Genomic DNA, 22,742 nt, shown 5'->3' with positions numbered 1-22,742 from the left:
CGTTGCAGCCTGTCACAGAAAAAAGATACTTTTAATAGTCGCTAGGGACCGACCTAGTCATACAGGCAGGTCCCTCGCAGCTTCCCCCACCTTGTAGGTAGAGATCTATCAGTCACTGTCAGTGGGCGTGATGAAGCCTCAGGGGGCACGCCTTTATAACTAGTGCACAGCACGGCTCAGTCCCTGATGGCTATTAAAAGCATGTTTTTCTCTGCAACTCTGCTGCGTTTCAGGGTGAAACATAGGCCGCTTTCACATTACGTTCCATGCTCCATTAGGTGGTCCCGTCAGAGTTTCCATCCAAACCACCCGCAAAACAAGTTTCATGCGCAGACGGGGCCATTGACTATAATGGTGCAGACTGAGTTACCGTGTGCTTTGTTGTGCACCATTTTCCGGTGTATACGGTTTCCAGAGACCGATATGGACACCCAGACGTGGTCTACTACGTCTAGGTGTCCAGTTCCAGAAAACGTATCCCGAGAAAATGGTGCATGACAGAGCACACAGTGACTCCGTCTGCACCATTATAGTCAATGGCACTGTCTGCGAATGCAGGGGGTTCAGACGGAAGCACCGATGGAACCACTGAATGGAGCATGGAACGCAATGTGAAAGCGGCCATACCTGGCAGTGATCATACAGCCAGTGGCTGATTCAAGCTCCCCATGGCTTGGGCAGTATGTATCAGCTGGCTGGTTCCCTTTAAGATCATGTCATTCATACTTTATCCAGAGAGTCATACTGCTGTTCACAATATTAGGGAATCTGTAAACCATTTGTAGGATCTGAGGTCTATTGTGTTCTCTTATCCTCCTCACATATATACTGTATGGTCCAGGACCAATCTGAGATGACATCAGATCATTGGTTTGCTGGTTCGAGTTAGTCCTTATTTTGTACAATTTTCAGTTCTGTCCAGTATTAGGAAATCGTACACTTCTTGGGCTGCACACCATCACTGCTCTGTACTCTGAAGTTTTCTGTACAGAAAGGAAGACATTGAAATGTTAGCTCGGGAGGCACTTTGACCATGGTTAGGCAGAACTCCAAATGTACAGTATATTATCTTCAATAGTAAGATCAGATGTAAGCTGTCCTAATTATGTGGTGCTATGTATAAGCTTCTAGATAAGTTCACGTTTCTAGAATCTATTTCTGGCTGAGTACAATAAGCCTACAGAAATTACAAACATACATATCTGCCTTGCTACAGCTATACAAAGATGTCTTGTGCCAAAATATGTATCACTGCTCTTATTAAAACCTCATAAAATGGGAAACATGCCCTTCCAGCCTGGCCTTCTACACCACGCCCTTATTCTTCCATCTGTAACACAGTCATGAGGTTGCCATCACACAGAGCAGCCATATTTGAGCAGAAAGCCGCTTTAACCCTGACCCTCTGTGGTTTTTTAACGGCTATGTATAAAATCTCATAAAGGGGTTGTCTCTTCTACTCTATTGTGGAGCGCACCACTCCCTTGCCTCTGTGTTTCCTGCTTGCTGAGTAGTGGTGTGCTCCTGAAGATTGATGGTTCCTACTGCCAGCACAGTCACGTTGTTGGCCCTAAACGGACACTCTAGCAGGTCAGATCCAGAGATGAGGCCAGATTCAGAGTGGTGCTTGTAAACTTTTAGAGCAAAAATCTTAGAAGCTCTGCATGCCTTGGCCAAGAGACCGGCCACCTTTGATTACACTGCAAAGGGGATTGGTCACCTATGCAACGAGCAGCAAACAATGATATTACAAAAACCCTCAATTCTTTAGATTGGAGACTTTTAATAAAAGGTTAATAGTAAAGTTTTCTTTGAGTTGATGGTGTAAAAAAAAATAAGGAGTGGGCGACTTACAATGCTACTTCCAACCATCTTGGGTGACTTTTTTCCCCAGAGGGAAAGGTTACAGCCACAGTCGTGATAATGTCACTGATGTTGGAAGTAGAAAACTTCTTAAGTAGTTGTCAACTAAATAGACACTCCCACTTTAAAATAACAAAGGAAAAACTTACCTCCCATACAGGCATCAATTCATCAATGTTAAATCCGGTCTCCCCTGTCTCATTTGACACAGTTATACCATGTGGTGACCCCTGCAACCAATCAGCGTCTACTACTAGACTGCTGTGCTCCAACTTCTTTCTTTTATCTAACATTCGTCCAAGGCAAGTGAGCGTGGAGGGGGTATCGCCCCTACAATATGGTTGAATGGTACTGTGACTTTAAGACACTGGTTCCTGTTTTTCTGTATGTTATGGACTGGCAGGCTCAACCGGCGCTCCCACTCTGAACTGTAAACTTGGACTGACCCACTCTAAAAATGAAGAAAGAGCAGGAGAAGAGTTTAGGTGGGAACTGGAGTAGTCTTGTTGCCAGAGAGAGGAGATGACCCTGTGTTCTATTTGAGAGTGGCGGTTTGGGAAAAAGTACGATGCTGGCTGCAAGAGTCTTTGCAAGGTGGACCGTGAAAGGACCCTGAAGACCGACTAGCAAACACCGGACCAAGACAATCCTGAGGACAGCGATACCAAGGAAGGAGCAGTTCCCCCCCTGCCCTACAAGGATGGAGTGCGCACCAATGAGGACCACAGAACTGAACTCCAAGAAGTAGACCTGTGTCATATCGACTGGACCGTGAGTTTATTCCATTGTGCGCACTTGGTAGGGCATAGCCCAGGCCGTTGTAGCTAGGGTGCGGTAGCCATGCAGCCTGAGTAGCAAAGGACAGTGAGGCTGTTAATACAGGGTAGTTCCTGATCTGTTTTACCTGCCAGAGTTCATTGTTACAGTACTTGTGTAATAGTTGGGGCGACAGATCTTGCACGCTCCCCAGCTAGGGGTTTTGTGTGTTGAAGTGTAACCTTTGCCAGTGTAATTCCCCTGTATGCTTGCATTAAGTTTTATTTCTCTCCATTAATAAACCTACCATTGGTTCTACAATTTCGACTTTAGTACTTGCATCCTGCACAGTGGTGGTTCCCTAGCCACCACTACAAGAGCAGACTTTTTTTATTCTACAAAGGAGATTACTAAATTTCAGAAGGAGTTGTCCAGGTTGGGCTAAACCCCTTTACCCCTTTAATATCTGAAGGAATATGAATTGGATATGCTATTGTAAGGGGGTGGTCGATGTGTGAAGAATCCCCCTCTGAAGACCCCGACCAAGATGATTTAGTAGATTTTAGGCTGGTATTTTATAACGATATTAGAAGTGCCGCCGGTGCCATCTAGCGACCAAATGGGTACAGTGTCGTATGTAATGCCTAATGTGTGTTTGTATGCCTTCAAAGTGTAGTATTTTGTATCTTTTATATTGAAATACTGCATTGTGTAAGAGTAAGGCTGTTTTATATAGAACAGATGTAGCAGAGTTATACAAGTGCAGGTAGATAACAGTGCTGGTGGGGTGCGGTATAGCCGGGTAGCTCAGTGGCATTTACACAGCAAGTACAGCAGGGGTTAGGGAAAGGTTGAGCCCGTGGGGGGAGCTAGGGAACTAGGTCCCTGGGAGGAAGGAAATGTTCAGGGGGAAAAAGATGGCTGCCTGAGTAGCAGGGTGGTTGTGGTGCCGGGGGTGGACCGGTCCCTTATAAGCAGGTCCGTTGTCGGCAGCCTGCTGGGCGACATAGGGAATTCGTAGACCCACCGGGCAAAACCCCGTCCTTCACCCCAGGTGAAGGACGGGGTTAGACTAGTCATCTGGTAACAGAGCACAGCCAAGAGGAGTGACAGCAACAGAGACAGACAGAAAGAAGTGTAGTATAGTGCTAGTGTGCACATGAAGAAAGAAACAGTTTGAGAATGACTGCCTTTTGTATGAGAACCCTGCCACAAAAAAGTTGTGTTCAAGAAAAGAGAAGCCGTTTGTGTCGTCTCCTTGATTGTCCCTAAACCAGAAGAGACGAAGTATCTGTGACGCCCTGGCCTATCAAGTCGTCACAGGGTATTGTGCAATCTGCCCTTCTGTGCAATATCTACCTCCTCCTTGGTTACGGGTCCCTAACAATTGGTGTTGCCAAGACCAGCTAATCAAAATCCTAGGAACACTCTGTACCACACCCACCAGACACACCAGTGGACAACCTGAGAGGAATAGGGTCGCCCACTTGGGGGGTTGGTTAAGGGGAGGTCAGGAGTGTCAGGAGTAGGCCAGTGCAGTGTTGGAAGTGAAAGTGAGAGGAGGTCAGGAGCTGGGCTCCTTGGAACTACTAGGTAGCAGACGTTGGTCTGGGCCTGGTAGGAGCTGGACCCCCGGTCGCAGGGGATCGTGACAAGGGGCACGGCATTGTCGTGAAGGACAGCCGGCGGCCTTGTACCATCACCGGGCTGGGGCCAGGGCATGACTGGGACCCTAGGTCAGGGAGTAGCTTCAGGCAACCTGACAATTCACCCGACGAGAATGAAGCCTTCAAGATCCGCTCTCCACCCGCTCCAAAATCGGGATACTAGTGCAACGAAAGGGATAGGACTTTCCACAAATACGGTCCAAGAAATCCCAAGCGTGAACCCTGAGAACAAGCTCCCTCAGTTAGCCTTTCTGGGGAGCGGGACCCGACTAGTTTCAGGCTACAGTGACCAACCAGAAAGAAAGAAGGTGCCACGGGAAAAAGTCACAGATCAACAGGCAACACCAACAGAAACGGGACCAAACGTGCTCCCCCTCAGCGGCAGCGGTGTCCAGAACTTTGGTTTACTACAGTTGTCGGTGTCAGCGTTATTGGACTGAGTGAGTACGCAAGTGACCCTTACCTGCCCAACGGTACCTCACTACAACCACCACCGAGTCCCGGGGCATTCCCCCCTACCCGTGGAGGGATTAAACACCTGGCTGCCCACTCCATCGCCACCGGGTACTCCCAGCCGCAGCGGTGGTACTCCATCTTACCACACACCACGGGTGGCATCACGAACTTTCAACGCACCATACCCCCTGTAAATAACCCCCATCATTCGAGTGGCTGAGAGACCCCTGGGTCCGGACACCCCTCGAGCCACCGTGGATCCGGATCCGAGCAGCTCGGCTGCAGACACGGGGGCGGTACATATCCCCCAGATGGCAAGTAAGTGTCAAAGCCGAAATGTTCATGGGCCCCATAATCTATCTGTAGTAGGGCCACGGGGCCCAGCACAGCACACTGACGACGACTACAGCGCCCCCTGCCACCCTGCTTACTCTATAAATGCCTGCATTGTGGACATGGAGTCAGCACGCTTGGCAGCTTCTGCGACTGACAAGTTTCTTCCAGGAGCACAGGACTTAGCACCATCATTCTTTGGATTCGTTACATATCAAAGGTGTTAAATGTGAGAAAAATCCTTTGTGGTAGATGAAGCACTGTTCTGTGACTCATTTTCAGTCATTGTGAACGCCATCAAACTAACAAACAGTGACTAATATGTAACACAGGGGAACACAGCAAAAATGTCATGTTCTTTGCATGCCTGGCTCATGTTGAGAAGAACAATTAACAGGAAACAAGAATAAATATTTTTCTACATCTGCTACGTATCTGCAACCTCATCTATTACGCTGATGGCTCCTGCTGATATTTTCATGTTGTTTTGTAAATTAAACACTTTCCTATTACAAAGTTTCCTAGTCTTGTCTTATATGACCACATTTTATGTTTTGGAAATACTTATCTGTCATTAAAGGGATCTTCTTGTGTTATGTAAATAAGATTTAAAAGGTATGTCTACCTTTGATCACGTTTAACAATTCACATATAAGGCCGCTTTACACGCTACGACATCGCTAAAGCGATCTCGTTGGGGTCACGGAATTTGTGACTCACATCCGGCCGCATTAGCGATTTTGTTGCGTGTGACACTTATTAGCGATTTTGAATTGTTGCAAAAATGTTCAAAATCGCTAATCGGTGACATCCCCGCCTAATCTCGACTATCGTTGCTGCTGCAGTAACGATGTAGTTCGTCGTTCCTGCGGCAGCACACATCGCTACGTGTGATCCCAGGAACGAGGAACCTCACCTTACTTGCGTCCCGCAATGAGCAAGGAAGGAGGTGGGCAAGTTGTTCGTCCCGCTCATCTCCGCCCCTCCGCTTTTATTGGGCGGCCGCTTAGTGACGTCGCTGTGACGCCGAACAAACCGCCCCCCTTAGAAAGGAGGCGGTTCGCCGGTCACAGCGACGTCGCTGGGAAGGTAAGTCCGTGTGATGGGTCCGCGTGATTTTGTGCGCCATGGGCAGCGATTTGCCCGTGACGCACAACCGATGGGGGCGGGTACGCACGCTAGCAATTTCGGTAATGAGATTGCAGCGTGTAAAGCGGCCTATAGAGTTAATCTAAATTTTAAAAAAAAGTTGTTTAAAGGGAACCTGTCAGGTGCAATATGCACCCAAAACCATGATAACCTTTTTATATTTTTAATAAAATATTTTGATACTATTTGCAACAATATGAAATTCGTTAAAGACTCAATTTTTTTCGGAACGATAGTTGATGGAGTCGGCAAAATAATGTTCGAATTAAATAAGAACTGGAAGTGTTTGTTTATACTACCCAATACCAGGAGCAGTTCTGGGTGTATATTGCTAATCTCTGCCTAACCGTCCCTGTATCTAGTAGCATAGATAAATGGATCTATCGAAAAAGAATTTCTAAAGATCCTTTATGATATGCTAATGAGGCCAGTGACTAGTCGCAAGAGCATTCGTTCCTGCGCTTATTACGCCTGCTCAGCATGTTATCACACCCACAGGGGCATGCTAACATGCTATTCAATGCCGATTGCCCAGCGTCATCAGCGGTGACGTTCATACTGTTGTCACCGCATCAGACACCGGGTTATGTGTCAGTGCGCATGATCAGAAGTCCTGGCACTTTCGGTCATGCGCACTATGAAGCCGGGTGTACACGTCCTGGTTCCAGAGAGGTCTAGTGCGCATGAGCGGAAGTGCCTGGACTTCTGATCATGCGCACTGAATCTAAAGCCAGCTTCTGAAGCAGTGACAACAGACAGGTACGCACGTCACCACCGATGATGCTGGGCACTGGGTATTGAATAGCATGCTAAGAGGGCGGACTAGTCACGGGGAAATAACCTTGCAACTCGTCCCTGCGCTCATTAGCATATCATAGCGGATCTTTTTATCTATGCTACTACATACAGGGACAGTTAGGCAGAGATTAGCAATATGCACCCAGAACTGCTCATGGTTCTGGGTGCGTATTGCAACTGACAGGTTCCCTTTAAGGCCCTGTGCGCACTGGAAAACGGAATTTTCTTAAGAAAGTTCCGCAGGGTCCGAAAGATTGCCGCACCCGTGGTAAAAAAACGCAGCAAACCGCACCCGAAAACCGCATGTGGTTTGCTGCAGCTTTACCGCGGTATTGTTCGCTGTTTTGCCACATGCGGGTTGGTACATGTGCTTTAATGCATTCAATGCAATAAAGCACACTGAAGAAAAAAAAAAAGTAATTTCCTTCTGAGATAGATAGCAGATAGATAAATAGATAAATAGACAGATAAAAGAATAGGTAGAGGGATAGATAGAGTCCCTGTGAGCACACGCTGCATTTCTCCCGAGCGGTAATGTGTTGTTCACATTACTAGACATGGGAAATGACCTGTAATTACCTCTGCTGTCTCGTTGCGAGGCTGCATTCAGCGCTGTGTGTCAGTCGCGGCTGGATGCAAGCATCGCAGGACGTGGATTACGCCGGAGCTGGTGTTTCGGGGGGGTTAATAAAGGGGTGAACCAGGGGCTTTTGTGTGTTTTACTTAAAATAAAGGATTTTTCGGTGTGTGTGTTTTTTTCACTTTACTTTACGGGTTGATCATGTCAGCTGTCTCATAGACGCTGCCATGATCAAGCCTGGACTTAAATGGCACGGATCCGCTGTCATTTAACTCATTATTACCTGGATTGCCAACGCATCACGGCATCTGGAAGAGCTGGGGACACTCCAGGACTGCCGCATAATGGATGCGACAGTCCCGGGGCAGCTGCGGGCTGATATTCTCGGCTGCGGGAGGGGGGGGGCATTAACCGTGGCCCTCACCCTCCCCAGCCTGAGAATACCGGGCCACCGCTGTGTGCTTACCTCGGCTGGACGGTAAAAATACGGCGGAGCCCACATTTTTCTATATGTCCATTTGCTTTGTATGTGCATTTTATATGTCTGTGTGTGAGTGTGATCTGTGTGTTTACTCTCTGCTCCGCTTCCTCTTCCTGTCATAATGACATCACTTCCCTGCAAAGCACAGGGCAGTGCTGAACATTACCACAGGTAAACCGCGAAATACCGGAGGGAGTAATGCAGGAAAACGCAATGAACCGCACAGAATTTGCTGCCTGCGTTATTCCCTGCGGGATTTCACGATTACATTGCAGTCAACGGAGTGAAGTGCCGCAGCGACGTGCGGAAAAGAAGTGACATGCAATTGTTTCAGCAAAACATGCAGCTGTCAAAATCCGCATAGTGCGCACAGCATTTTTTTTTCCCATAGGTTTTGCTGGTGAATCACTGCAGAGATGATTATGAACATTTTCTGCAGCGAAACATGCAGCAAAACCGCAGGAAATCCGCGGCAAAAACCGGCAAGTGCGCACAGGGCCTAACGCTTTAAATACATGCTATGATTTATCCTGTGCTGATCCCTTTGTTGCAGCTTTTTTTGTTCTAAATCTGTTTTGTACCCTGAGGGATATGTTCACCCTTGTTTAAAGCCACCTGCTTTCATAATCCAATAAACCTCCTAACAGAGATGAAATGCTGAAAGCAGACAACTCCTTTAATAGTAATCAGTCATTGACATTACAAGAAGGTGGGAAAAGCCCTTGAATATGGTACCTTAGGATACCGTCACACTTTAGCGACGCTCCAGCGATCCCACCAGCGATCTGACCTGGTCAGGATCGCTGATGCGTCGCTACATGGTCGCTGGTGAGCTGTCAATCAGGCAGATCTCACCAGTGACCAGCCCCCAGCGACGCGTGTAAGCGATGCTGCGCTTGGTAACTAAGGTAAATATCGGGTAACCAAGTGCTTGGTTACCTGATATTTACCTTGGTTACCAGCACACACCGCTTAGTGCTGGCTCCCTGCACTCCTAGCCAGAGTACACATCGGGTTAATAAGCAAACCGCTTTGCTTATTTACCCGATGTGTACTCTGGCTACGTGTGCAGGGAGCAGGGAGCCGGCACTGGCAGCCTGAGAGCCGCGGACGCTAGTAACCAAGGTAAATATCGGGTAACCAAGCAAAGCACTTCGCTTGGTTACCCGATATTTACCTTGGTTACAGCTTACCGCAGGCTGCCAGACGCCGGCTCCCTGCTCCCTGCACATTCAGATGGTTGCTCTCTCGCTGTCAAACATTGCGGTGTGTGCTTCACAGCGGGAGAGCAACGTCCAAAAAATGAACCAGCACTGTGTGTAACGAGCAGCGATTTCACAGCAAGGGCCAGATCACTGCTCATGTCACACACAGCGAGATCGCTAATGAGGTCACTGGTGCATCACAAAAACCGTGACTCAGCAGCGATCTCGCTATGTGAGAAGTACCCCTTAGTCTATAAAAACAAGGAACTAATTCATTCTGATATGAAAGGTGTCAGGTCTTTAATAAAAACATATTAAAGGGAATCTTCCAGCTTAATTTCAAACTATTGATATGCACATGTAGCTCTTTCAAGGACAAGTCAAGCAATACTTTTACAAAACCACTCCGTTCCTATGTTATTGAGAGATCAGTGTTTTAATTGATATGTAAATGAGGCTGAAGCACTATTTGTAGCTCTGAAGCCTCCGTCACTCCACCTCTATTCCCCATCTAGCTCTGCTTACTCCTGCTTGATGGCTCCTTTGCCTGAAGTCACATAGCATAGAGGCTGGCTGTCAGTTAAATAAAGGAGGCCGCGCTGGGCAGGGAATAGAGCTGGAGTGACTGAGGCTTCAAATCTATAAATAGCTCTTCAGCCTCATATAGATCTCAGTTCAAATACTAATTTCTCAGTAACGGAGAAAGAGACCAGCAATTAAAAGGTATTGCTAGACTTATCTTTGAAAGAGCTGCATGCACATATATATAGTTTGGAGTGTGCAATCATTCTGACAGATTCCATTTGAAGTTAACTTTTAATTAGCTTGGGGTGTTGATAGAAACTGCACTGCCAGCCAAGCATGACACCCTTAAATATAACCAGTTTTATATATTCTTAAAATTGTATAACACCGCAAGGTTCTGGAGCAATTAATTTTAGGTCTGCAGAACTACACTAAGATGGATTATTCACAAGTAAAAGTTTTATGCACGAGTGGAAAAAAGTGTGAATTACCAGCGAGCTGTGGATGCCCTATTTCTACCAGGTCTTCATATAAAGATTTAATTGGATTTTCTTCTTTCAGTAAGATGCCGTGTAGCCATATGAGTAACATCCGGTGCCCATGCTCCTTGTAGCTGAATTTATCTGTTAACAGAAGAAAATGTAAATATTCAATTAATTTACTGAATTGGCATGTTGTGCCATGTAACCAAACACCAGACCACAAAGCAACATTTTACCATGAACATTCTCGGTTATTGGACACGGGGATTTTAGAAGTAAAACATTCTCTAGCGCTGTGAAACGCATGATCAAGAAGCACAATGTGAAATCGCAGTAAATCAAGTTAAAAGAGAGTGGAAGCTTTAGGCCTCATTCAGACGTCTGTGTTACGTGTGTGCCGCCCCCGTGCCAGCAGCCGAGCTGCTCGGATCCGGGTTCTCTGTGGCTCGAGGGTCTCCGGACCCGGGGGTCATGCGGCCACTCAAATGAAGGGGGTATTTACAAGGGATGTTATAGAGTTCGTAGAAATATCAAAAAACTGACCCGCACATCCAACAAATGTGAACAGGTGCTAACTGAAAAAACATAGTAACTATAAATCCATACAGCTGCACACTGAAAAAGCCAAAAATGTACTAGGGAAAATATGGCACTGCATTACTGCAAAAGAGAGATATTTAGTTTATGTATTGGCCAATGCATGTAAGCCCGGAAACCAACGGCAAGGTATATCTCTGTAATCCGGGAACCTAACTTAAATGCCACTATCTAGGTTAAAAACATCCGTATCTGGGCAAAATGCCACTATTTGGACTGCAAACTTCCTTGTATGGGCGGCTAGGCTCCTGCTGTAATGGTTATGAACAGCCAGGTCTTAGGGCGGAGTGCTCAGTCAGAAAGAGACTCACTAGAGATATCAAAAAACTGACCCGCACATCCAACAAATGTGAACAGGTGCTAACTGAAAAAACATAGTAACTATAAAATGCATACAGTTGCACACTGAAAAAGCCAAAAATGTACAAGGGAAAATATGGCACTGCATTACTGCAAAAGAGAGATATTTAGTTTATGTATTGGCTAATGCATGTAAGCCCGGAAACCAAACGGCAAGGTATATCTCTGTAATCCGGGAACATGTACATTTTTGGCTTTTTCAGTGTGCAACTGTATGCATTTATAGTTACTATGTTTTTCAGTTAGCACCTGTTCACATTTGTTGGATGTGCGGGTCAGTTTTTTGATATTTCTAGTGAGTCTCTTTCTGACTGGGCACTCCGCCCTAAGACCTGGCTGTGTTCATAACCATTATAGCAGGAGCCTAGCTGCCCATACATGTAGGTTTGTAGTCCAAATAGTGGCATTTTGCCCAGATACGGATGTTTTTAACCTAGATAGTGGCATTTAAGTTAGGTTCCCGGATTACAGAGATATACCTTGCCGTTGGTTTCTGGGCTTACATGCATTGGCCAATACATAAACTAAATATTTCTCTTTTGCAGTAATGCAGTGCCATATTTTCCCTTGTACATTTTTGGCTTTTTCAGTGTGCAACTGTATGCATTTATAGTTATAGAGTTCGTGACGCCACCCGTGGTATGTGGTAATTAGGAGTACCACCGCTGCAGTTGGGAGTACCCGGGGATGATGGAATGGGGCAGCCAGGTGTCAGAACTCTCCACGGGTAGGAGGGGGGATACCCCGGGACTCAGTGATGGATGCCGTGGGATGTAGGGGGTCACTTTGGTACTCAATCCATTAAGCAGACACCGACAACTGGTAAAACAAGTCTCTGGACACCGCTGCCGCTGAGGGGAGCTTAGTTCGGGTCCCGTCCTCATTGGTGCTGCCTGCTGATCTGTGACCTGCCTCCTGGCACTAAGTTTACTTCTTTGGTGGTCCCGGTAGTGTGAAACTTGCCGGGTCCCGCTCCCTACTATGGCTAAGTGTGGGACCTTGCTCTCAGGACTCACGCTTGGGATTTTCTGGACCGTTTTGATGGAAAGTCCTATTCCCCTTGTTGCGCTAGTGTCCTGATTATGGAGCGGGTGAGAAACAAATCTTGAAGGCTCCATTCTCCGTGGGTAAATTATCAGGTTGCCTAAAGCTACTCCCTGACCTAGGGTCCACGTACCCCATTGTGCCTTGGTCCCAGCCCGGTGATGGTGCAAGGCCGCTGGCTGTCCTCCTCGACAGATCCGTGCCCCTTGCCACAATCCTCTGCGACCGGGGGTCCGTCACCTCTAGGCTCAGACCACAATCTGCCACCTAGATTGTTTCCTAGGAGCCCCGCTCCCGACCTCCTCTCCCTTTCACTTCCAGACGACTCTCTCTTTTGACACTCCTCATCTCCCCTCCCCAACCCCCCAGGTGGGCGACTCTATTCCACTCAAGCCGTCCACTGGTGTGTTTGGTGGGTGTGGTGCAGGGTGTATCTAGGATTTGATTAGCTGATGTAGGCAACACCATATGGTTAGGGACCCAAAACCAAGCAGGAGGTGGATACTACACGGGAGGGCAGATTGTGCAATACCCTGTGATGACCAGATAGTCCAGGGGAGTCACATTCCCCCTTGGTTAAACGTAGCTCGTCCTCGAGCTACAGGACATCAGAGGTTTATTTTTTTTTTTTAAACTGCAAAGATAGAAAAAGAAAACATTTTTATTACAGGTTTCATCCCACATTAGGGAGGCTTTTCACTTAAACGTTACGGTAACTTTTGAGTTCATCATATCAACAATGGAACGCTACCGGTTAGGTTAGTAGCGGAGGCTCAACCTGCTCTGTTGCAGCCTCTACCTGCGACAGTCCAGTCCCATTGTCCCGGACCCCATCAACCTGCCACCCAAACAACTTGACCCGCTGCATACCTATTTGTGGGTCCGTGACCAGGTTAAGGTCCCGGGTGTTGCAAAAGACGACTCTAACAGACATGACTGCACACTGACAGCACTGCTGTATATACATCACAGGAGGGGCTGGGGGCTACAATATATACATTACAGGAGGGGCAGGGGGCATAGACGTTACTGGAGTGGCAAACAGCTCTGGTGGTGTACTCATTAGGCCGGTTTCACATATCCGGCTTTTCGCCATTTTGAAGGATCCAGCGCGCTCCCGTACAGTGTTTACAGTACACTGGCAGCGCAACAACCGCCGGTCATATGCTGGCATGTGACCCGGAAGTTGTGGCGCTGCCATTGTACTGTATCATACTGTACTGGCGTGCGCCGCATCCTTCAAAACGGCGAAAAGCCGGATATGTGAAACCGGCCTTACTGGGATGGGTGACATAGCGCTCTGGGGGACCCATATAGTTCTGGGGGGGCCGCACAGACTGCTCTAATTCATATACACACACACACACAGTACTGCTTCTTACACACACAGTTCTGACACACATACACACACACAGCTCTGACACACACACACACACACATATACAATGCACCCCCCATCACCCCATACACACACACACAATGCACCCCCCATTATCCCTACACACACACACAATACAATGCACCCCCCATTACCCCCCCTCCCCCCCACACACACACACAATACAATGCACCCTCCATTACCCCTCCCCCCACACACACAATACAATGCACCCTCCATTACCCCTCCCCCAACACACACACAATACAATGCACCCTCCATTACCCCTCCCCCCCACACACACAATACAATGCACCCTCCATTACCCCTCCCCCCACACACAATACAATGCACCCTCCATTACCCCTCCTCCCACACACACACAATACAATGCACCCTCCATTACCCCTCCCCCCACACACACAATACAATGCACCCTCCATTACCCCTCCCCCCACACACACACAATACAATGCACCCTCCATTACCCCTCCCCCCACACACACAATACAATGCACCCTCCATTACCCCTCCCCCCACACACAATACAATGCACCCTCCATTACCCCTCCTCCCACACACACACAATACAATGCACCCTCCATTACCCCTCCCCCCACACGCACACAATACAATGCACCCCCCATTATCCCTACACACACACACAATACAATGCACCCCCCATTACCCCCCTCCCCCCCCACACACAATACAATGCACCCTCCATTACCCCTCCCCCCACACACACAATACAATGCACCCTCCATTACCCCTCCCCCCACACACACAATACAATGCACCCTCCATTACCCCTCCCCCCACACACACAATACAATGCACCCTCCATTACCCCTCCCCCACACGCACACAATACAATGCACCCTCCATTATCCCTCCCCCACACGCACACAATACAATGCACCCTCCATTATCCCTCCCCCCACACGCACACAATACAATGCACCCTCCATTACCCCTCCCCCCATACGCACACAATACAATGCACCCCCCATTATCCCTACACACACACACACAATACAATGCACCCCCCATTACCCCCCTCCCCCCCCACACACAATACAATGCACCCTCCATTACCCCTCCCCCACACGCACACAATACAATGCACCCTCCATTATCCCTCCCCCCACACGCACACAATACAATGCACCCTCCATTACCCGTCCCCCCACACGCACACAATACAATGCACCCGCCATTACCCGTCCCCCCACACGCACAATACAATGCACCCGCCATTACCCCTCCCCCCACACACACAATACAATGCACCCTCCATTACCCCTCCCCCCACACACAATACAATGCACCCTCCATTACCCCTCCCCCCTCACACACAATACAATGCACCCTCCATTACCCCTCCCCACACACACACAATACAATGCACCCTCCATTACCCCTCCCCCCACACACACAATACAATGCACCCTCCATTACCCCTCCCCCACACGCACACAATACAATGCACCCTCCATTATCCCTCCCCCCACACGCACACAATACAATGCACCCTCCATTACCCCTCCCCCCACACACAATACAATGCACCCTCCATTACCCCTCCCCCCACACACAATACAATGCACCCTCCATTACCCCTCCCCCCACACACACAATACAATGCACCCTCCATTACCCCTCCCCCCACACACACAATACAATGCACCCTCCATTATCCCTCCCCCCACACACACAATACAATGCACCCTCCATTACCCCTCCCCCCACACACAATACAATGCACCCTCCATTACCCCTCCCCCCACACACAATACAATGCACCCTCCATTACCCCTCCCCCCACACACACAATACAATGCACCCTCCATTACCCCTCCCCCCACACACACAATACAATGCACCCTCCATTACCCCTCCCCCACACGCACACAATACAATGCACCCTCCATTATCCCTCCCCCCACACGCACACAATACAATGCACCCTCCATTACCCGTCCCCCCACACGCACACAATACAATGCACCCGCCATTACCCGTCCCCCCACACGCACAATACAATGCACCCGCCATTACCCCTCCCCCCACACACACAATACAATGCACCCTCCATTACCCCTCCCCCCACACACAATACAATGCACCCTCCATTACCCCTCCCCCCTCACACACAATACAATGCACCCTCCATTACCCCTCCCCCCACACACAATACAATGCACCCTCCATTATCCCTCCCCCCACACGCACACAATACAATGCACCCTCCATTACCCCTCCCCCCACACGCACAATACAATGCACCCGCCATTACCCCTCCCCGCACACACACAATACAATGCACCCTCCATTACACTCCCCCCACACACAATACAATGCACCCTCCATTACCCCTCCCCCCACACACAATACAATGCACCCTCCATTACCCCTCCCCCCACACGCACACAATACAATGCACCCTCCATTACCCCTCCCCCCACACGCACACAATACAATGCACCCTCCATTATCCCTCCCCCCACACGCACACAATACAATGCACCCTCCATTATCCCTCCCCCCACACGCACACAATACAATGCACCCTCCATTACCCGTCCCCCCACACGCACACAATACAATGCACCCGCCATTACCCGTCCCCCCACACGCACAATACAATGCACCCGCCATTACCCCTCCCCGCACACACACAATACAATGCACCCTCCATTACACTCCCCCCACACACAATACAATGCACCCTCCATTACAGTCCCCCCACACACAACACAATGCACCCTCCATTACACTCCCCCCCACACAATACAATGCAGCCACCTTTACACTCCCCCACACACAATACAATGCAGCCCGCATTACCCCTCCCCCCACACACAATACAATGCACCCCGCATTACCCCTCCCCCCTCACACAATACAATGCACCCCCCCACACACAAATTACACTGCCCCATCCCTACACACTCCTCCCCCCTCCCTCGGAATACAGTACTCCTCCATTGCCTGTCATAAAGCTGTGTTCCTTCACAAATGTTCCCAGTTATGTGTCCTCAGCCCCTCCCCACTCACCCCCATGAAACCTGTCTCTTCACCTCCTTCATGGAGCGCTCACTTCCTGAGGTCTCTCCTGTGTGGCGCCCGCAGCACTGTGATGACGTCAGCAAGGTGCTGATCTCATCACGTTGCTGCACGTCGGGGGCAGGGCCCAGTCCCGGCGCGCTGTTCAAATGTATTTACGTCTGAAAGACGCAAATACATTTGAATAGGAAGAAGGAAGCTGCGGTCACCGGCACCGGCGCGCTCCTCTGCCTGTGTGCATGCCCGGCACACAGCACAGCGCGTTGCCTCCTGCTCCTGCTAGGTGTGTCTGGCTTGTACACACTACGGAGGAGCACGGCGGGGACAGCGGATACAGCGGCCCACTACACCGTGCCCCCCCCTGCCCCTCGCTGGGAACGGCCGCAGCACATAGCAGGGAGCTCATTGGCAGTGCACACTTCTGACCCCGGAAGTGCAAGCGCTGGTACTTTCGGGGTCAATCAGCGTCCTATGCCCGCAGTTTGTTTTTGCGTCTTAAAGACGCAGATACAAATAAATGGTGGTGCGCCAACACCCCGCCCCCCCCCCCCCCGAAAACATAGCTGATTTATTAGACTGTCTTTACGGGGGGGGCGAGAGGGTGTGAAGGAAAAAAAAAAATGCTGACAGGTGCCTAGTGGCAAGTATGGCCCTGGTGGTGGGGGCCCCCTTGGAAGCTCTTTTGGTGGGGGCCCCGGGGCTGAAGCCCCGCCTGCCCCGCCTATAATCTGGCCCTGACTGGACTGGCTCCACCCATGTGCAGCGAGTGTAAATGTCCTGGTGTGCTAGTGTGTGTGTAGTGGCTGGCACAGTTATGTTGGACTTGGGCTGTTACCTTAATTGTTACCTTATTTTTGTGACACCTGGTTACCGCAGGTGCATCACACATACAATGCATACAATATACTCACCTAATGCCATACCCAAAATCAAAGACACTATGGAGCTCAATGTGTGAGGGTCGTGGTATAAATGACCAGGAAAGGCACAGGGGTAATGGTAAAAGCGTGTAAGGGAAAGAGGTGGGAGTTGGGACATTCAAATTGCAAGGCCCCACGCGTATAGCCGCAGCAGCTTCATTATGGGAATGTTGAGGAAAGGACACACAATGACAGGGGTATATATATATAATCATATAAGTTTACAAGCAACGATCACCTGGGAGACGCATCGCTAGCGCGGTCTAGACCTGGTGAGGCAAGATGGCACGCACATGCGCGTAGCGCAGTGTGGACCAGAAAAATAAGGAGTAAATTGCAGAAATCTGCCGTGTCAGGATAGATGTTGTCTGGTAGTAAGCCAGGTGAGGATGGTGGCAACTGGGTCAAGCAGGGAAGCACCATACAATGGTGTGGTGTGAATGGTGATAAAGGGAGCACCCCAGAAGTTGGGCCAATAACCACAAGAAAGTGGCCAGGAGTATAGATGGAATAAAAATGATAACAGACATAGAAGTATAAACATAAACTTAAAAGTTATATATTACTGAAACAAAAGCAATGTGCAAAACACTAAAAACTAGACGAAAAAAGCAGGACAACATGCAATAAAGAATTGTTGCAATATATTTAATTATAAGATAATGGGTTTATTGAGCATCGGTGAGGTAAACGGAAGCCATGAAGCTTAACCAGGTGTGAAATGGTTCTTAAAATGGGAACAAGATTGGTAGTGTCCAAAATACACACTTACCTATCCTTTCCTGCATTGAATTTATCCGCAAAAAATGTTGGTACTTGGAATAAATCAAAACAACAAGATCTCAGAGAACAATGGATGTGTACTATGTTGGATGCTAGGGTCAGACGGTTGGCACTGCCCAGACATTTATATTAATATTGTAATTATATCAATAGAGAAAAGATGTAGTTTTGTGGTTGATGATTTGAGGGCAGGTTCACATGAAGTGGAGCTTGTATGGAAAACTACAATTGCAGCACCACATCAAAAGCAGCACCAAAGATTGTATGTGTGTTTTTCGGTAGAGCGTGACCACAATAGATTATAAAAGCTGAAAACTACACTTTTACTACTTTGTGTGCATATTATTTTTACAAATCCAATTTACTACAATGTAATATCAGGACAACTTAGTATTTAACTTATGAAAATGTTTCTGCTTATAAGCTTGTCATCCCTACAGGCTTGAACTAGTGACATTACCACCGCAGCCGGTTAACAATTACATTGAATAGCAGAAGAGAGGCAGTACTGGACCTGGGGAGTGTGGGTAGAACCTAAGTTTATTGTTTTAACCTGATGACAGTAGAAATGAGGGTAAACCGCTGCACTGCCGTGTGAAGAAAGAGATGATTGTATCCCAGAATGTGATTTATTCAATCTGTTTTGGAGTGAAACTCATTCATCATTATAATCACAATTACTAATTAGTAATTGTGATTGTCGTGATGAAGGAGTTTCACTCTAAAAGGAGTGCATCAGCACTGCTACGTATAGTGAAAATCCCAATCTCCTATGAACGCCAGCTATACGATGGTGTTCACAGGAGAACTGTCATGACGAGCATAGGGTCTTTAGCAGACCACCGGCTGTCATGGCAATCCTTTGGCGCCCCGTGATCACATCATGGGTGCATCGATGGGCAGGTAGAACAACGCCCCACCCCTTCCCCGCCAAGGCGATTTGCATTTTAAATTTCCAAAAGGAACGTCCCATGGCCTATCAGACTCCTTACATAGGCATGTCACTCTCCACACGGAGAGATGTTTCCACATAGACCTCTTGAATGGTAACACTCAAACAGATGTGCGAATGTAGCAGCTTAGAATATAGTAACTGGAAAACCATATTTAAAACAGATATAGGTCTAAAACTTTACTTAGCTATCAGTGATGGGCCAACTCACAGATACCCAAGATTGGCGGGCCTAACCGGGTTTAAAAAAAAAAAAAAAGATTCTGGCCCAGAATTGATCCAAGATATCTTCTCGGACTCTGGTCCCCATATAAGTCTATCCGGACGAGAATCCAGTGCTTAAAAGTGGTGGTAGAAGGGATAGGGGGATTACTTACCGGTGTACGGCATTGTAGAAACTGCTTCTGTGACGCCCTGGACTAGCCAGGTAGTCACAGACATAACAACACACACACCCCTTCCCCTGGACAGTAACACCAGTCAAACAAAAACCCTTGTTGCCTCCCTCCAGGGTCTGATGTCCACACCAGGTGGGGCGGAGCCAGGCAGTTTGCCCCACCCACCGAGAAGTTCACAGGCCTGGAGGCGGGAAAAGTGTCAGATTCGTTTTGGAGGTGAAAGTGTGAGGAGTAGAAACTGCAAGTGTCTGGGTCGGAGCCCAGGCACTGACAGCAAGGTTGGCAGACGGTGGTGGCCGTCTGAAGGAGTTAGTGGACCTGTGCAGAACCGTAGGACCGGGGTCGGGCGGTGGCCCGCCGGTACCGAACCGGGGAGTGGAGTGAAGCTAAGCACACAGGCAGGGCCATCGGACCCCGACTAGGCTTGGAGCCGCCGACAACTGTCAAATCCGAGTGTGACCGGAACCCCAGGGGTTTCCTAACAACAAAGACCCAACAGAAGGCAACAGTCCACACCGTGAGGATATACAGCCACCGCCATAGGCTAGAGATCCAAGGGCCAGCGCCTGCGGGCAAAACGGGCTCCTTCGGTGCCTATACGCCGGGGAGCGGACTACCGGTGGGCAACCACAGGAGTCAAAACATTCTAACCAGGTGCAGGGAAAGACAGCCACCATCACACTGTCCGGGAAGAGAGCACAAACACTGCAGCCAGCTGCGGGACCCATCCATCTAGCCGTTTGGTTTACCAGAGACTCTGTCATTGACCGCCTGAGTGAGTACACCAGTGCCATCCGGCATCGCGCCGCGTTGCCCCTGCAACCCTGCACCCCAGCCATCCAGCCTCCCTGTTACACCACCGGGCCCCGGGATCACCATCCCCTACCCACGGAGGGGACAACATCCTAGCTGCTCCCTACCATCTCTCTTGGGATCCCAGTCACCAGCAGCGGTGGTGCCTATAATCACCACGACCCGTGGGTGGCGTCACGAACTATCTCCCAAAACAAACCACCCCCTTTTCACTCGTGGACGAGGAGCGCTGCTCGAGTCCCCGGGTCCGGCCAACCGCTCGAGCCACCGAGCAGCAGCAGAAGCCCCGGTCCCATGCATGGCGAGCACGGGCCCTCCACCCTCGACACTTCCGGAGCTACTCATTCTACTTCTGGCGCAGCTTATTTACCTTCATACATATTCACTGCTTCTCCCGCCCACAGGCAGTCCTGGTATCTGTGATTGGTTGCAGTCAGACGCTGTCACACAGGGTGGGGGCGCTTCTGACTGCAACCAATCACAGGTGCTGTCTGTGGGTTACCGTAATTGGTGTAAAAATAAACCCTTTTGAGTCTGGGTCCGCCTATCGCATTTCGCTATTTACATGGCCCTTGGCTGTGACTGATTATATGACTATGAACTATTCACAAAAATTATAGTGTTTCTTTAATGAATCATTATTCTATACCTGTCCACTGCATCTCAATGGCTTTAATCTGCTGTTCTGAGAAATTCCACCTCTGAGCCAACCTCTTCCATTCATCAGGCTTCAGCTGCTGATACGCTAGATCCCAGAGAGCTGAGCGGATCTGAGTGGTCTTTGACAAGTGATCTTGTTTGAATGTCACAGGTTCCTCATGGCTAACCTCTTCATTAAGGCTCTAAGCAAAGCAATGTAGACAATCAGACGTCAAGACAGGACTTCACAAAAATGAGAAATGATGCCAAAAATCATTAGATAAGAGTCTATGAGATGCTCCATTGGTTATATCTCTTTCTAGTGTAAAGTGAATGTAATCACAATTAAGATCACGTTAGCACTGACTGTCAATTAGTATAATTGCGTAACTAAGCAAATTTATATCATCCAAAAGCCTGGGAAAGTGGAAAATAACTCATATGAGAGCTTTAAAGGGAATCTGTCAGCAAGTTTTTGCTATGTAATCTGACAGCAGCATAAGATATGGATAGAGACCTTGATTCCAGTGTTGTAAGTGACGCCCCTGGACTAGTCAGGTCGTCACAGGGTACTGCACGCTCTTCATCTTCTTGGGCAGGACTCAACCCCCCCATGGTTCTGGGTTCCCAACTTGCAGTACTGCCTCCACCAGCATTTACAAATCCTAATCTCACCTCGCACCACACCCTGTCAGGCACACCAGTGGGCTGCTAAGCTGGAATAGGGCCGCCTACCTAGGGGTCAGGCAGGGAGGTGGGAAGTTACAAGTCAGTTGGCTCCAGGGGAGCAAAGTGTGTGGAAGCTGGGAGTTTGAGTTCCCAGAGGAAAACGTAGATTGGGTTGCAGACCTGCAAATAGACGGTGTCATCCTTGTTGAACCCTCTTTCCACGCTTTGTTACAGGAGAAGGGCCATCAGGGTCTGGGACGGTGCGGCGCTAGTAGACGCCACCAGGAGGCCTTGATGGAGGTTGGCAAAAAGGGTAATGGCTTCCAGGTTACCCAGGACTGTCACAGAGTCGTCTTTTTTTTAGCCTCCAGGACTTCAACCCTGTCACGAAACCAAGTAGGAAGCGGTGGGCTTCAGGTTGTTTGGGTGGCGGGTTGAAGGGAGAGGGACAATGGGAGTGGACTGTCGTAGGAAGTTGCTGCAGTGGAGTAGGCTGAGTCACCGACTACCGCTACAACCGGTAGCGTTCCCATGGTTCTACTAGTAAAAATGAACTCTAAGAGTTTTACAATGTAATGTTTAAGTAATGTGCCTCCCCTGTGAGGGAAGCGAAATTGTTGATTAAAACTTGTTATTTGTCTCTTTCTAGTTAACAAAATAAACCTCTGGATGTCCTGTAGCTCGGGGACGAACTACGTTTAACCAAGGAGGAATGTGACGCCCATGGACTAGTCAGGTAGTCGCTGGATACTGCGCGCTCTTCATCTTCTTGTGCAGGACTCAACCCCCATGGTCCTGGGTTCCCAACTTGCAGTACTACCTCCA

General features: G+C 48.8%; 1 protein-coding gene across 1 annotated transcript in view; it reads right to left on the bottom strand.

The window, feature by feature from the left end:
• Positions 1–544: 544 nt before the first annotated feature.
• The window catches only part of ANKDD1B (ankyrin repeat and death domain containing 1B), a 132,566-nt gene continuing 110,368 nt past the window's right edge, over positions 545–22,742 (bottom strand). The window contains exons 13-15 of the mRNA XM_075342283.1: positions 21,259–21,451; positions 10,305–10,436; positions 545–983 (exon numbers count right to left, since the gene is read on the bottom strand). Coding sequence (XP_075198398.1) covers positions 925–983; positions 10,305–10,436; positions 21,259–21,451 — 384 coding nt within the window. The 3' untranslated portion in view covers positions 545–924. The remainder of the gene's footprint in view (positions 984–10,304; positions 10,437–21,258; positions 21,452–22,742) is intronic.

The sequence above is a fragment of the Anomaloglossus baeobatrachus genome, chromosome 1 (genome assembly GCF_048569485.1).
Source record: "Anomaloglossus baeobatrachus isolate aAnoBae1 chromosome 1, aAnoBae1.hap1, whole genome shotgun sequence".
Taxonomy (NCBI): domain Eukaryota; kingdom Metazoa; phylum Chordata; class Amphibia; order Anura; family Aromobatidae; genus Anomaloglossus; species Anomaloglossus baeobatrachus.
Note: the sequence above shows the minus strand (reverse complement) of the source record. Positions and strands in the feature narration are given on the sequence as shown.